This window comes from Onychostoma macrolepis, chromosome 20, assembly GCF_012432095.1.
Source record: "Onychostoma macrolepis isolate SWU-2019 chromosome 20, ASM1243209v1, whole genome shotgun sequence".
NCBI lineage: Eukaryota > Metazoa > Chordata > Actinopteri > Cypriniformes > Cyprinidae > Onychostoma > Onychostoma macrolepis.
The window spans coordinates 23813384-23829490 of record NC_081174.1 but is presented as its reverse complement, the minus strand read 5'-3'; the positions used below and the strand labels follow the sequence as shown (position 1 = coordinate 23829490).

Below are 16107 nucleotides of genomic sequence, written 5' to 3'. Positions count from 1 at the left end.
TGCCGATTCTGATGCTTCAAGCTTTATATAACATACGTAATAATGTTATATAAATAATCACAAAAATTATTCCTTATACAGTGAACATTTTAATATTAATATAAAATGGTGTTTATGCATAACATATGCTATATCTTCAAGTATTTTTATCTAAAGCCAAACGCGCTTTATTCGACCGTACCCTTTCTCTCTCTCTCTCTGGATGCGCGTCGGCGCCAAGTTTAAGAGCTGCGATGACGCGGTTATTCTAACAACAACAATGCTGCAAATATAGTTATTTTTCTTTCTATCTATATCTATCTATCTATCTATAACCTATCTCTGAGTATTCAAACCAGATGTGACAAGAAGTTTCTGATTCATATTTAGCTTTATTAATCTGTTGGCTAAGAACATTTAAATATATATATATATATATATATATATATATAATTGTTGTTAGATGGCTAGGTTGAAATTTAAACTTTGAAACTGTTATCTTTCTTTTCTGCTCAAGATGAGAACGTTTTGATTATCCATGTTATGTATGTCCAAGAGAGGACACAATAAATAGAAACATTTAAACTTGGAGAAGTCTAATGTAACTCATAAGGTCTAATACTGTCCAATAAGACTGAAGAGAAAAAAGAACTAGAAACATTTAAACTACTAAAAGAACAAAACAGAGTAGTTCGATCATGGTTTATCCACGGGTGCTGCGGATAATCCGCGTGTCGGGTAATAAAAAAATTCATTCTGATTATTTGCGGGTGGATCGCGGGTGGATGAAATAAATCATAAATGATGCAAATATTAACTAATTTTTTAAATACATTTTTCATCAGGCAGACGATTTAATTTGTGTGTGTTTTCGCCTGATAGGGAAGTTGCAGTGACAGAAACGGTGACATTCCAGATAAAGTTTGAAAGGAGTAAAGCCTGTGTTAATGCTATTGAGTGGGCTAATATGGCTAAAGAAGATATTTTTGCTTTATAAATAAATGTTCATTTAAAAGCAGCCCACGATCAACGTATTATGTTACCGTTACCCTTTACGGCTCCGACGAGGTTTTGTTCCGTCCTCCACACGGTGACAACTGACAAAAGTCTATTTTTAGCAAAGCAGTGTGGAAAGCCGCTTCAGAAACGTGCCAGGCGCTGTGGCTGGTATAAACACAAGCACTGACTGAGCGGCCGTGATCAGCGATCAGCCCATGGAACGTGTGCAGTGATGCGCAGATCAGCTCTAACGTCACTGAATCTGCTGTTAAAAACTGAAATATCCATTCAATCATCATGCAAAACATACACGACAAATAACTAATTTTTCATTGTTTCTCAAAACATTTTCACACCGGCAATGACATGACTGCGGCACCAAATCATTTTGTACCCACGCATCATGTACGTCCTCACGCATTGTCGTCAAATTGCGATCGGTACGTGAGATCAGCCAAATGTATGAGTACCGATCGAGTCATAAAATGTGATTATCGATCAGAGCATCCCTAATTTTCATCTCACTCAATGACTCACTCATAAAGACACTTGTCACTTGTTTTGTTCCTGAACAAATCAACAGAATGAATGATTCAATGACTCGCTCATAAAAAAGAGTCACTGAAAAACCACAAAGTTCCAGTGCTGTTGGAATGTTATAGCAGCTATATGACCAATCATTTGAGGATTCAAAGACCAGCACTAACTGTTGTATAAAATGTAACAATTTAAAACTGGACATCCTGAAAATATCCTGTTTTCTGGAAGAAGGTGCCAAGTAGATTGTAAAAACGTAAGTGCACTTTACAGAATCTTCACTTTCAGTGAAATTCATCAAGTTAAACTATAGTGTTTTAGTAATCTTAAAAACTGCTATGGTTATATTCCACTCCCTCCTTGGTGTTTCATCACGGTGACTCGGAAGCCTCTTTTTGAATTGAATAAATGGCAGCTTTAATGAACAACATTTGCAAAGCTCCTGGTGCCTGAGCTTATCAGTTATTAGCCCTCGAGGAATGGAAGTCCTTCTGAATTGAGGTTCATGCTAATTTCCTCTGGTGGTGGCTCTTTTCTCTGCAGTAAAATTAGGTTCAGGCACCAGGCTAAGTGAAAGGACCAGGGTCTTGCCACAGATGGCTGTCAAAGTCTCATTCTGCATTTGACAGAATGCTCTGCCAGCTTAGTCTGCTATTTATACTACTTATTGCAAACCGTGGCAATTATCTGCACCTCAGTATTGTAGTACATTATAAAACAGTATGCAGTAATAATATATTCAGTGTAAATTATAATTTTAATTAAAATTACTAAATGGATGTCACCTTATTAGGACAATAAATCCCTCCCTACACCTACCATAACCCTACCCGATACTTTAAGTTCAACTTTTAGATTATTTCCTTCATTATTATTGAAAATACATGCCTTTCCGACATGATATCTGATTTGAAAAGGTAGGAAAAAAAGTTTGGCAAAACGCAGATCCGAACCCAAGTTGATCGCATCAAAAAGGACGAGTTAGTGTAATGCACTTGTAAATAGACACTGGAGAGTGTTACTTTATAAAAACGAGTGACTTTTAGACTTTTAATATCATATTTAGTCATATTTGCACTGTTTTATTTTTGTAAAATCTATTATTTTCTCATCCAATTTTGAGGAGAGGAGACACTGCCTTCCCTTGCCTCCTCGGAGGAAACGCCCCTGTCTGATCATGCAGTATGAGAAAATGCAGCAAGATCCAAGAAGCTTGTTAAACGAGAACATAAATCTGACAAGGTTATATTTATTAACCAAATATAGTCAACACTAACAAATACCATGCATCTATGCTGATGTCCAAAGCCACAATGAAACAGTGGCTCCTGCTGGAACGGTAGAATTATCCTTTGTTTGTTCAATTTCATCTTAAGTTAATTAAGAGGTAACGCTGGCACTTTGATTGCATTTCCCTGGAAATTTCAATATTGCTACTGGTCAACAACAGAATGAACAATGAGTGCGGTGTTCCTACTGTAATTACAAAGGCATTTGAGTCATGTAAGAGGAAGGAAGAAACAAGGGCTACATAGAAAATAGACAACACAGGGAAAGAAAGAGAGAGAGAGAGAGAGAGAGAGAGAGTATAGCATTAGAGCACTGGGTCTGCATAATGAGCCGCCTCCTCACCTTTTATCGGAGATTCTCTCTACTGTCTCCAAGCCCCTGCATGAATTATTTTATAGAGAATAATACTGCACCACTAGAGAGGCCCCAAAAGCTCTCTAGATGATTTCTCATAAACCTGACTCATACCTGCACATTTTTTGGAGACTGTGCAACTGAGAATAACCCATGGTTAGGTGTTAGTTGATAAGGCACATTCATCAATAATTTTCTCTGTTGACAAAAGAGAGGGTCTGTGGACCCACATTGTGAAATACATCTGCAATACTCAGAAAAGTCTCCATATGATGTTTACTAGACCCCAATAAGGTTACTGCAGTTACAAGATGCAAGTTAACTGTAATATATAATAAGCCTAGTCTACTAATATGTATACTGCTTTTGTATTTTTATCGTATATATTTTTTTATCTAATAAAAAAGTGATTAAAACTAAGGACTTGCATTTATTTTTAAGAAAATGCAAAAAATGCCTGCAAGTTTCATCTGGGCCTAACCTAATAATACTAGAAACTTTACATAAAAGTAAATGACTTAGACTCAGACTAAATGAACTCAGACTATGATGCTGAGAAAGTTATGATCAAAGTTCTGTTTATTCAGGGAATGCAAATAAAAGATTCATCAGTTGTGTATACATGAGACTTTGAGACTGTTTATACTTGGATTTAATGTCTGATCCCGTCACATGCGCTGATCAATTCTACATATTTATGGATAGTCAAAAACACTTGAGACTAGGGGTGTAACGATTAGGGATGCATCGATCCAATACTCAGTATTGGTATCGGCTCCGATACTGGCATTTTCTGCCGGATCGGGTATCGGTCAGACGAGACCGATCCAAATCCGATATTGTGCGCATACTATTCTGTGTTATTGTTGAGACCCACGAAAGGCACAAAAAAACATTATAAAGCACCATAAAGTTTTCGTGCACTATATTTCAAGTGTTCTGAAGCTGTTCCGTAGTTCAATGTGAGGTACAGATGAATATTTAAATCATTAAATTCCAAGATCACATAAACTCTTCTTTCTGCTCTGTCTGTCATTCCCCATTCAGCAATCAAACTGTGTGTTGCGTTCAGTTACTACAGTCAAAACGATGAAACTCTCTTCAAGAGCGCACAGTAATGGAGGTTTAAAACTGTTAAAAGAAAAGGCTCAAAAAACTAACGTACAGATTTAATACACTACGCATCAATATCTCTTCCCTTGTACTTTGAACTTTTCTATGCGGACTCGGAGGGCTGCGCAGCCTGCCCGCTCTGAGTCTATGTTGTTTCAAGTGCTTCATTCTGCACACGGTATGCGCAAAACCGCTTTGTGCCGCTCTGTATTGGAGCCTTTCGTATTATAATACTTTTCTGCGCAATGAAAGATTATTAATAGTCTTTCTTGTTCTATCCTATCTATCATATGTTGCTGCCTTCATTACTGTGCTATACATTTAAAAGAAATTTATTTTAATTTTATAGTATATATTTATATATAAATGTATTTACTTGTTTTTTCATTAATGTATTTTACAACAATACAAAGAGCAATGTGTAACATTTGACCAGATTTTTTTCACTGGATTTTTATAAAATTATTGTGCACCTGTGATTTTTCTAGAGTATCTTTTGCTGCTGAATTATTCACTATCCTAGTTTATAATAGTATTTTTGACAGATTATGATTAAGATTTTTTCATTTGTTATTTTTCATTAAAATGAAGTTGTCTATATGTAGTAGATTGTGTTTAACTCACAAAAGAGTGACAATCAGGTCAACACAGAGAAGTATAGGAATTCTACATTGATTTAAAAAAAAAAAAACTGCGCTGGTATCGGATTGGATCAGTATCGGCAGATCAGTGCCACTGCACTCAACAAGGCAGCCCAAACGACGTAACAGGCAGTGTGCTGTCTGCCCAGTAACGCGATAACCTGCTTTTGCTGGGTTGCACGATGATATATTGTCAAAAACATAAATTATTGGCAATATTAAGAGGATTTGGCATTTCCAATTAATGTAGGCCTGTTACATTCTTATTTTTATTAGGCCTATTATTATTATGAAGTTACTTTTATTAAATTAAAAGTACAATTAATTTGCCCCGCAATAATTATCACATACCTGACGCGCTGCGAGGATAACAAAAGATTAGGCTACTTACTCCTCAGTTAAAATGTTTTTAAAAAAGGTCTTTTTAAAACAGTATTATACAATGAATTATATCCCTATAATTAAAATATTAACACTGCTGTCATCAATAAAAATCAATGAAATAAAAAGCTTTTATTTCAAGCACCGACTTTCAAAAACAACCTGTATAACATGAAATACGTTTCTTGACATTTTCTTTTCATTATGTACGGGCCACAAGAGAAATATTAAGGGAATAAATTAAAACAGTTAGCTACTGTAGGCTACCATTATCAACGTCTCTCGGTGTCTCTGAGAGAATATGCGACGTCAGATGCTGAAAGCTCCGTCATTAGCGACTCCATCATTCCGTTTTTACTTTCACTTTTTGCATAGTGAATTGACTGAGATTAAGACAATCACCGGCATAAATCTTAAGCAAAGTTTGCAAGTTGCTTGTGCGATATCCATTGGCTCACCTTCATGGTTTAAAACAGAAATATTTCCAACATTGCAACGTAACCAATTACCCCCATACCGAACCAAACTGTGACACCACCGTGTGGTATCAAACCGAACCGTGAATTTTGTGAACCGTTACACCCCTACTTAAGACTATAGCCCCTTTCACACATACAAACTTTACTGGAAAATTACCGGTAAATTGCAGTAAAGAGATCATGTGTGAACCTTTTTAAAAAATACCGGTAAATTCGTTCCGGCAATGTACTGGTATGAGAAGTTGTAACATTACCAGTAAATTGCTGGAATTCTGCTGTGTGTGAACGCAGAATGAAAATGACCGGTATGAGCACGTACAAGTTCAGAACGCGCCGACGTAAAATGTACTCCGGGCCAATCCAGAGCTGTTGAAATTCAAACTTCAACATTTATAACATTCTGACGCAGATGACACATTACTGTGCTGTGTTTGAAGTCGTGTAATGCGATGTCTCTTGGCCAAAAGAAGCTGCATGAATGTGAACGTTTGACACAAAAATGAAAACATCAACAAAAACACTGACCGAAAAACACAACACCAGGATGCGCAAACATTTAGAGGTCATTTCCGTTTAATGATGTCACAGAATTTACCGGTAATTTGAAACCGATGTGTGAATGGTGCTTTACCGGAAAAAAGACGGAACGCTGTTGCCTGTGTGATCAGCGCATTTTTTTATTTACCGGTAAAGTCATTCCGGTAATTTTACGGCAATTTACTGGTATTACTGTGTGAAAGGGGCAATTGATTATCTATCCTGAAGTGTCTGGGACAACAACGAAGAACCGCCTACTCATCTATCAACCATCCATTGCAATAAAACAAAGCAATTTAAAATTGTTGTTAATATCAGGTGTAAATAGGGGTGGGCGATATGGAAAAAATATCATATCATGATTTTTTTTTTTTTTTTTTTGAAATATCACGATTCACGATTTTAGCACGATTCTTTGTCATGTTGGTTTTACTATTTTGCAAGTTGTCTGAGCATTACAGCCAAACTAATTTCCCTATTATAAAGACAAAGCTTTTCACAAGAAAAAAAAAAGAAAAAGAAAAAAAAGAATGGCAGATATTTAGGCCAAAGTGGGCAAAGATAAAAATCTTTGTCATTTTTCTTATTTTTTAATAAGAAAGATAAAATAAAGATACACATTACAAGTACACATAATATACAAATAAAACAAACAGTGCTTTATTTTCAGGTACAATAGGTGTATTTAGCAGGAGCATTCAAGAATTTGAATGAACAAATATAAAAACAAAAAACTATATAGACTGATTCCTAAAGCTTATTAGCTTTAAAGTGTTAAAGTTTTTCAGTCAACAGTAGTGAGTGATTTTTCTCTTTGCATTTTGTTTTTTTATTAACGTTAAAGGAATAATTCGCCCAAAAATAAAAATTCTGTCATCTGTCTGTCAATTCTGTCATAGTGTTTTATATTTATACCATCATTTACTCAAAAGTTGTTTTAAACCTGAGCGAGTTTCTTTCTTCTGCTGAACATAAATGCTATTTTGAAGAACATGGTAAACCAAACAGTTGCTGGTCCACAGTGACTTCCATATGATTTTTTCCTACTATCAAATTCAATGTGGACCAGCAACTGTTTGGTTACCCACATTCTTCAAAATATCTTCTTTTGTGTTCAGCACAAGAAAGAAATTAATACAGGTTTGGGACAACATGTGAGTGAGTAAATAATGACAGAAATTAAATTTTAGGGTGAACTATCCCTTTAATGTCAGTCGGCTGCATGTTTAGTACTGTCCCTTTAAGACCTGCACGCATCTAATATACAGGCACGTATCCGTTTTTCTCTCAACTGTTTACTTTAATTTTAGACATAACCAACTGAGTCTATATGTAAACCATGTGTGTTTTAACAGTATTAGCGCAAAAGATAACATGAAACATGAAAAGAATCCAGAAATAGATGCAAAAAAAAAATGTGGCACTCTGACTGACGAAAGTGACATGCACTAATGAGTGAGTGACCTCCCACAGTGCTGCAGAGAGTGAAAAATGTACTGTGGCCAGGAGCGGTCTAATTTCATGAGCTACAAATACCATGAGGTCATGTTGTCACCGAGAGCTGCCAAATATCACAGAGAGCATTCATAAAGAAGCTAAATTACCAATGCAAATGAAAGCATGTTAACAATCAAGTTAATCCTATCTACTGAATTTCTGAAACAGCACCAATCCACCTCTTTTTAGTTAGTTTTCATTTGCTGGCTATTGCATATGACAGAGAGAGAAAAATGTGGTTGTGGAAAATGTGCAGTAAAATAAATAGAGTTTTGTCTGTGCAATCACTGAAATAGAGCTAAAAGCTTATAATACAACAGAGCAATCTCAAAATGACTGAATAATTCTACCAAAAACTTATTCTACCATTCCAAAGTTTGGGGTCAGTAAGATTGTTTTTTGTTTTTTTTTAATTAAAGAAATGTTTATTGGAAAATAATTATTTTAAACTGTAATCATATTTTACAATATTACTGTTTTATTATATTTTTGATCAAATAAATGCAGCCTCTTATTTCAAAATAACTTTAAAAAATCTTACCGAACCCAAACCTTTGAATAGTAGTGTAAATGCTTCATGATCTAGTATAGCATATCGACCTTAGAGAACCCGAGAAGCACTCACTACCCAGCCATGAACCACTCATAAAATTGTTTCTCATGAAATATAATCCTTACTTTTTTTTCTTTCTTTTTTTATCTCAGTACACCTTTCATCAGTTTTGAAAAGTTTTCAAGAACTCACAGATGCACCTTCATTAATTTAATATGAACTGTGTGGATATTATATATAGATCACACACACACACACACACACACACACACACACACACATAGGGCTCACCTGTAATGTCGGGTGTCTCTAAGCGCTCTGTTGCTGGGGATTCTCTCGCTCTCTCTTTGATTGAAGGCATACAGACTGTAGGGGTCCTGGCCTGGCTTCCATCTGTGAGCATTGAGGTAGCTTTTTTCTTCAAACTCTTCCAGCAGGTCATCCCACTCAGCATCTGAGATCTACAGAATTATGGAAACACAGCAGATTAATTGTAATTATTTAGCCTATTTATGTTTCACTGCCTGTTGTCTTGTTCCACAGAAATGCTTGAAGTCAGTGACACTTCAGGTTACATAAGTCATCCCTATAGGTCTAAAATCCTAGCATCTTTGAGTTTCAAATCTAAAAATAATAATAATAATCCAGTGCGAAACCCAAGACTCTGATATGAGCATGTTCACTTGGTGGAAAAACACGTTCAGTAAACTATTTAAAAGAGTGGGAAAAAGTAAACAAAGTTGCTGTAGGCAATATTCTCAATTATCATAAGAAAGTCATTAATATTTCAGCGTTCTGCAGCACCATCACACCAATCCCCTCAAAATATGAGGCACACAGCAAGCTGTAGTCACGAATATTGAGGGTTGAACACACTACGTCTTGAAATCCATAAGGCCATATCAATCATAATTTAATAAACCTCCACATTCTGCACCGACAGCAGCTTGAGAGTTTCCATGTTTTCCCACTTATTATTTCCTTGAGCTTTTTTGCTGATGTTACACCATTAAGGGGGCTGGAGGCTGTTGGTTATGGTTGGGGCTGGTGATTACCCATGCCAGCAGGTTGCTAGTTTCTCCCCAGATGCCTGTATGAATGCTGACTGATGATGATGCCTCCTTCTCTCCTGCGTTTCCAAATGCAGCTACTACCCTCCATGGAAATAACTGCCACTAGCATTCGAATTTGTGTAGAGATTCTGCTTATAACAATAGCGAGGGTTGTTACGATGAAAACACGCATCATAAATCAATAAGCCATGTTTCTGACAGATGCAGTTTCAGAGGTATTGCTAATTAGGACTAAGGGGATACAGAGAATATAATGACCTTTGTTTCATTTTAAAAAGCACAGAATTTTTCAAAATATGAGCTTTAATGAAGGTCATGTGCAGACATGTAAAGAATAAAACAAGTATAATCAGAAAAAGTATTATTAAATTTAAAAAGTCATCAAGCATAAACTACCTCTTAAAGGCCCATTCACACTGCGCCAACAGACGCAGACCAATGGCGACAGCCAACCAACTGACCTATCGGCAAGCCCCCTTAGTTACTGTTGTGAACTCGGACAAACAAACAGAGTTGCTAATTGTCTTACAATGACAGTGTGAAAACCTTGTCCCTATATCTTTTTGATACATTTTGGACACACCATTCAAGTGGTACTTAAATATGTCATGGAGGGATATATAAAAGATTTTTAAATAAATATTGTGGGTATTAATTTGGAAGCAAGGGTTTGCAGATCACAATGCAAGCGGGAGGAGTCTCATATTACGGTCGTCATGATTGCAGATGAAAAAATCCTGGATCAACATTGTTCATGTACAGCAGGGTAGGATTATATTAATTTACATTTAACCAGTTTAATATGAAGAGACAGTGAAATGTAGACCTTCGTTTATGTGTTTTGCCCTAGAATAAAATAAATTCTATTGCCTATCCTCTCAGGATACCTGGAATCAGTGTTACAAATACACCAGGCACATCATTTTTCCATTTTTGAAGCATAAACCCCATAAAATCGATGCAAGCTTTGGATCTTCTAATGTTTGGCACTGAAACGTAAAGATGTCCGAGTTCCGCTCCCCGTGCAACTGATACTCGACTTCCATTGGCTAGTCTGCGTTCGAGGCGAGAGGCTTACTGATAGGTCAATTACAGTATCACTTCCCAGACATTCAAAAACCAGACAAACATGTTCAACATGTTCAATCAGCAAAAACAAGCGCTAACTAAAGTCAACAGAGGTAACACACTGATTTGACAAAACCCAATGAGCGTATCTTGTTGTCATTTGTCTGCATCTGTCAGTGCAGTGTGAATTGGCATAAAAGTTCCCACATGGAATCATTTCAAGAAACTTTAGACTCTCTTTTTTGCAATAAAACAACAGCATTAATATAGAGCTATTAAATTGTACTTCTAGAGTGAGTGGACTTCAGGGCATTGTAAACACAATGAGTTGATTCACCAGTGAGCTCACACGCCTTTTCACAGTATTGCATGTGTGCTTGGGATGTCATGGCCTGCTGCTTTACAACAGCCACAACAGCATCTTTACAGCCAGTAATAGAGGTGGGTAATTGCACATGTCTGTTTCTTTAGACTGCTTACCATGATAATGGCTGGGCTTTCAATTCCACTCGCCAATTCGGTCTCCAAGTCATATCGGTATCAGATAATATTGGTGGTTTCTGTCTAAATGTCAGGCTGATATTGAAAAGCAGATACACACATTCTCATAAAACAAACAATATGTAAATGTTCTCATTAGGGATATGCAAAACTCCAAATTTTCAAAATCACATTTGAATAATTAGGGACCCCAATCAAACGAGTCTCTCATGGAGTCGATTTTGGACACAAGTGGACATAGTGCAACAGAATGAACAGAAAACAGACATGATTTTTAAAAGATGAACAATTTTTTTAGTTGGCTTGCTGGTTTAGAAATGCAATGCCAACCTTGAGGTACTAAAAAACTCAGTGAGCAACAGCTAAAGATGTCTGTCTGTGTACATAGCCCAACAGGTAAACAATGCAGACTCAATCCCAGAACGCACAGCTCTTCAACTGGTTTGCTGGCAGATATTCAACAAATATAGAGGCTAAATATCTCCAACTTTTACTGCACAAAACTCCCAGTTCTCACAAAACTGAGATATTTATTTGTATTAGGTTTAAAAATAGGCCAAAAAAATAAATAAAAATACAGTATGTGAAAAAAGTATGTCAAAATTCACAATATGCAAAAAAATCCATCCATCCAGAAAAATGTTGGAAAGTACCTAGATGACCTATTACTTCCGCCAAGATTTTGAAGTACACATCTGATGGACACTTCTCACCATCTCATCAGGTCATGGGAGACGAGTTGTGGCAGTGAAGCAACACAACTGACACTGGTAGGTCAGGTGACAGTAACAACATGGCGGATGTAGTATGTCCACATTTCATTCATAATACCTATATTCACACCATATAGAGTGTACTTTTTTAAAAATTGTCACAAAGTAAGTTTCACACCAAACATTATGCAATTTCAGATGCAACTAGTGTGTTCTAAAATCGGCTAAAATATTAAATATGATTGATATCCTCTGACTGGATGGATTCATAGTCTGAAGCTAAACAAATATACACTAGACAATTTTCTGTGAAATGTATTAAAGCGGACTGCCTAAAATCTGCAAACTGACTTTCGGCAATCAGCAATGACTCATACTGCAAAATAAGTTGTGTAGTATATTATGCCTAGTATGGTCCAGTCTTTAGTTCTTATTACTCACAACATCACAGGCACTTCATCCATTCTGAGTTTGTCTAAAACAGCCTAGCAACTTTAAAGCGACATGTCAAGCCTACAGGCTGAGCTAATGTTTAAATGACAAAAGGTGAGAGCGCTAGTAAAAATGTAACATCGTTGTTAATCTAGACACTTTGGATTAGGGCACAATGACTCACTGCAAAAATTAACTCTTTTAATGATTAAGCATACTCAGTAATAGAAACAGAATTTAATTAGCACATGAAAAAAAAGATGACAGGTTCTGAATCAATGTGTCAAATTTCCTATCTGCTTAACAATTTTATTCGCCTTCAAAAGGCAGCGTTCGCGCACCCACCCCCACGCTCCCCGCTGAAATCATTAGCTCCTTGATGCTCCACAGTCACTGATCAGGGCATTTGAGCTGTGCCACGTTTGGGGCTCAGTGTTCCCCGGCTCCCACAGAGCTCAGCCTTCTAATGAGAGGAGGAGGACAGACTGAGGAAGTGGTAATTGGACCCTCCCTGTCCTGTCGTCTGTACTCTGTATGTGTGGTTGTGTGAGTCCTTTTTATAGAGCGTTCTACTCCACCAAAGCCTCTGCCCTCTTGCAATGCAGAAAACCACACATCTGAACTTCTTTTGAAATCCTGCTCCTTTTTTTAAAGGCCTCAGCACACTCAGCAGGTACAGAAGCCATGCATGACTGTAAAATTGGTCTGCGGTGTTGCATTAAAATGATTCATTCGAATGTTCTGTCAGAATTCATGTGCAGTCAAATGATGAGTCCATCAAACTCCATCTGTCCGGTCTAACACCTCAACGCCAGTGACACGAAGCCTCTGTGAATATACCCTACAACAACACTGTCTGCTTGTGTAATCTGTATTGTGGGACATATCTGCCATGAATCATGGTAATAGCAGATGTCATGGGTGATATCTCAGTCCTCCCTTACCATTATAAAGATAATGCATCACTCTGCTGATGGGGGAGTATCTCCCCATCGAATCTGAGTGAGATGTCACCACCATTTGATGAATGGTTTGAACACACTGGCCACCGTGACACACATCGCATTCACCTCAACAGCCGCTGCGCCAACCCTGTATTTCACATTCCTCCTCGCCAATAACAGCTATTGCAGGTTCAGCCTTCCCTGTCAGGGTTATTACAGAAAATAGATATTGAAGCAAACAGCAAATGGAAACATGATGTTCAACACAGAATACTAAAGTAGACATTTCTCTCCCAGCGCTTAGTTGTATTTAAAGGGGGAGTGTCTGCAAAATCGATTTTCAAGGCCACATTAACTGTTTAACTTATTTTTTGTTTTACATACTCGCACAAGGATACACAGCGAAACTGAGAATAAAAAAGTTGAATCTATCACTACTGAAGCATCCACAAGCTAAGAATTCTTTCTGCATTTCTTCTGAGCTAAATCCGGTCATTATACCATAAAAAGTCCATCATTGTCTCTGTACAGATGTAAGGAGCATGTGCGAACTGTTTTCATATTTCCGTTCCTATAGAGTGTTGCTCAGTGTTGAGATATATTACACCATACATCATGTTTCATACCCCATTACCCTCAGTGATACTTTATTGTCATATACCAGCCGCTGTTTGAATGAAAAACTGACTTACAAGATGTACAAGACTTTGCTGCAGATTTACGCATCCTACAGCAACAACGCAGCAGATAAATCTATTTATTAATGCAACACATATGTGCATCATCTCGCTTTATACTGTTTGCGAATATCCTTGACCTTCTGTTCCCATTACTTTCTATCTTAGTCTTGATAGATATCGAACAAAATTGTGGAATTATTTATTGATTGGTGCCTCCTTGTAAAATCCTGTATGTCTTCAGAACAACAGAACTATTCATTGCTTCAATCACAATTTAATGTCACACATGAAACTAATTATTTTATATAGCCCTTATATATCTTACATCTTAATAGGAAACATAATCTTGAATTAGTCTTAGGGGCAGAGAAATATATAGACAAGTATACAGTTCAAACATCTTGAGTTTGCTTATTGATAGACTTAATGGAGTTCTTTAAGAATCATTTTTGTCCCAAGTGTTTCTCCTTAAATGTCTCAAAGATGAATAAAATAGACACAAATGAGACAGCTGCGTACAGTAAGAATATAGAGATATAAAATGAATGTGGATAACAGTGCATATAATTAGATTTTTGGAGGAATTTGATTTTTGAGTTCATGCTGAAATCTCAGACTTCATGGCAAACAGACAATTTTCTGAAACTCCAGACCAGATGAGAGATTATTACTTGTCAAGGGAAAACAGAACACTTTCTCCTAAGAAATAAACCTTAATAAAACTCATTGCTGTAACGTATGAGAAACAAATGAGAGAGATCTCATTTGTGATTTGTCTTTCCTGTGGGGAGTCAAAAAGTGGCTGATGAAAGCAAATGTCAGAGGTACAAATGTTATTGGCTCGTTTATAGCGTTAATTACAACCATTTCTTACAGCCTATTTAAATATTTACTTATGACTCAATAATCTAGATTGAATATCTGCTCCCTCTTGTGCGCACTTACATTAAAGCCATTTTCGTGCGTCCATCATACTGACTGATAAATTCATGCTTGAATAGTAAAAGAGACAAAATTGGCTATTACAGAATTACATTTGTCAACAAACAAATGTGAAAAGGTTATCGCAAAGCATTTTATTTCGTCTCCCGAGGGAAAAGTAAGCTAAATTTCTCCTTGTGGTTCAAAATAAGTTCAGAAAAGGAATTCATCTGACTAAACCTTCCTCTTTTCCGCACCCAACAAGATAAATAATAATAATAATAAAAAACTACATAGCCTATAAAGGTTTTGCCCTTTATTGTTGGCTCAGGTATCGTAAAAGTGATGCACCTTTACAAATATTTTCTGTCAGAACACGAAAACCAAAGAATTAAAGAGTTACTGACAGGTTTTAAACACAATAAACCACCCAAATCAATTCACGAGGTTTGTTATTTATAACATATCATGATGTATCACTCACCTCTTTGACTTGCGGTTTCTCGTTTCTTTGGTCAGGTAGTATTTTGCGGCTATTCAGCAATATGAAATAGAGTAAAGCGGCTATCCAAAACAGCGCTGCGAGAGCTAAAGTCAGCTTTCGAGAAAGCCTCTTCATTTTCAAACGGCCGTTAACGATTCATTTCAGTTTGAAAACCATTCGCGCGCTCCTCTCAGCAAACGAAAGGCGAATTGTTCCCGCGCGCTGCGCTCGCGCACTTGCCCCTAGTGCCTAATATCCAGGAATGAGGTTGTTGCTCTCGTGCGCAGCGCGCTGACTTGCTGAGACTGTGAGTGACGCTGGACGTTGTCCAGCGCGATTAAAATCATCCTGTGTACCCACCGAGGTACCGACAAAATGTGAATGAGTTTAGCACCACCTACCGCGGAACAGCGCTTTTATGGACCTGCCTGTTCTTGATGCGCTTCTAACGCAGTAGACTCGCTCTGAATTTCTCTCCGTTATTTGTGAAATGGGCTTACAATAAGCAGGACTCCCGCTGCGATGGGAAGTCTGGAAATATCAGAAGATTTTGTAAGTAGCGATTTGTAGTCTTGCAAAGCCATTTAAAAGCATAAGTACTTAAATGAAAAGTCATGAACATTTTTATGATTAGCAAACTATAATTAAGGTAATATGCACATATAAATTATTACAAGCTAGAAAATGATCATTGTGAGTGCCAGCTCTATAAAAAAATATTTTATTTCTTGTAATCACCATTGACTAAACAACTAACGGATTTTTTTCCCACTTAGGAAAGGTCTACGGAGCCCCTAAAGGGACATTGGCAAAAAACAAAAAAAAACAAAAAGACTTTCTCGTGCGCACGAGAAACTATCGCGTGGGCACGAGAAACTATCTCGTATAAAATAAAATAAAATTAAATATTACTATTAGCTATTTAAGAATA

At 36.9% G+C, this 16107-nt stretch overlaps 1 protein-coding gene across 2 annotated transcripts in view; it reads right to left on the bottom strand.

Annotated features, from left to right (window-relative positions):
• Positions 1 to 15645, bottom strand: part of galnt14 (UDP-N-acetyl-alpha-D-galactosamine:polypeptide N-acetylgalactosaminyltransferase 14 (GalNAc-T14)) — a 54925-nt gene extending 39280 nt beyond the window's left edge. Inside the window, exons 1-2 of one of the 2 annotated variants that reach the window (XM_058756376.1) lie at positions 15177 to 15645; positions 8652 to 8821 (exon numbers count right to left, since the gene is read on the bottom strand). In XM_058756376.1, coding sequence (XP_058612359.1) covers positions 8652 to 8821; positions 15177 to 15311 — 305 coding nt within the window. In that variant the 5' untranslated portion in view covers positions 15312 to 15645. The remainder of the gene's footprint in view (positions 1 to 8651; positions 8822 to 15176) is intronic. The other variant, XM_058756375.1, reaches the window with a different exon arrangement.
• Positions 15646 to 16107: the final 462 nt, after the last annotated feature.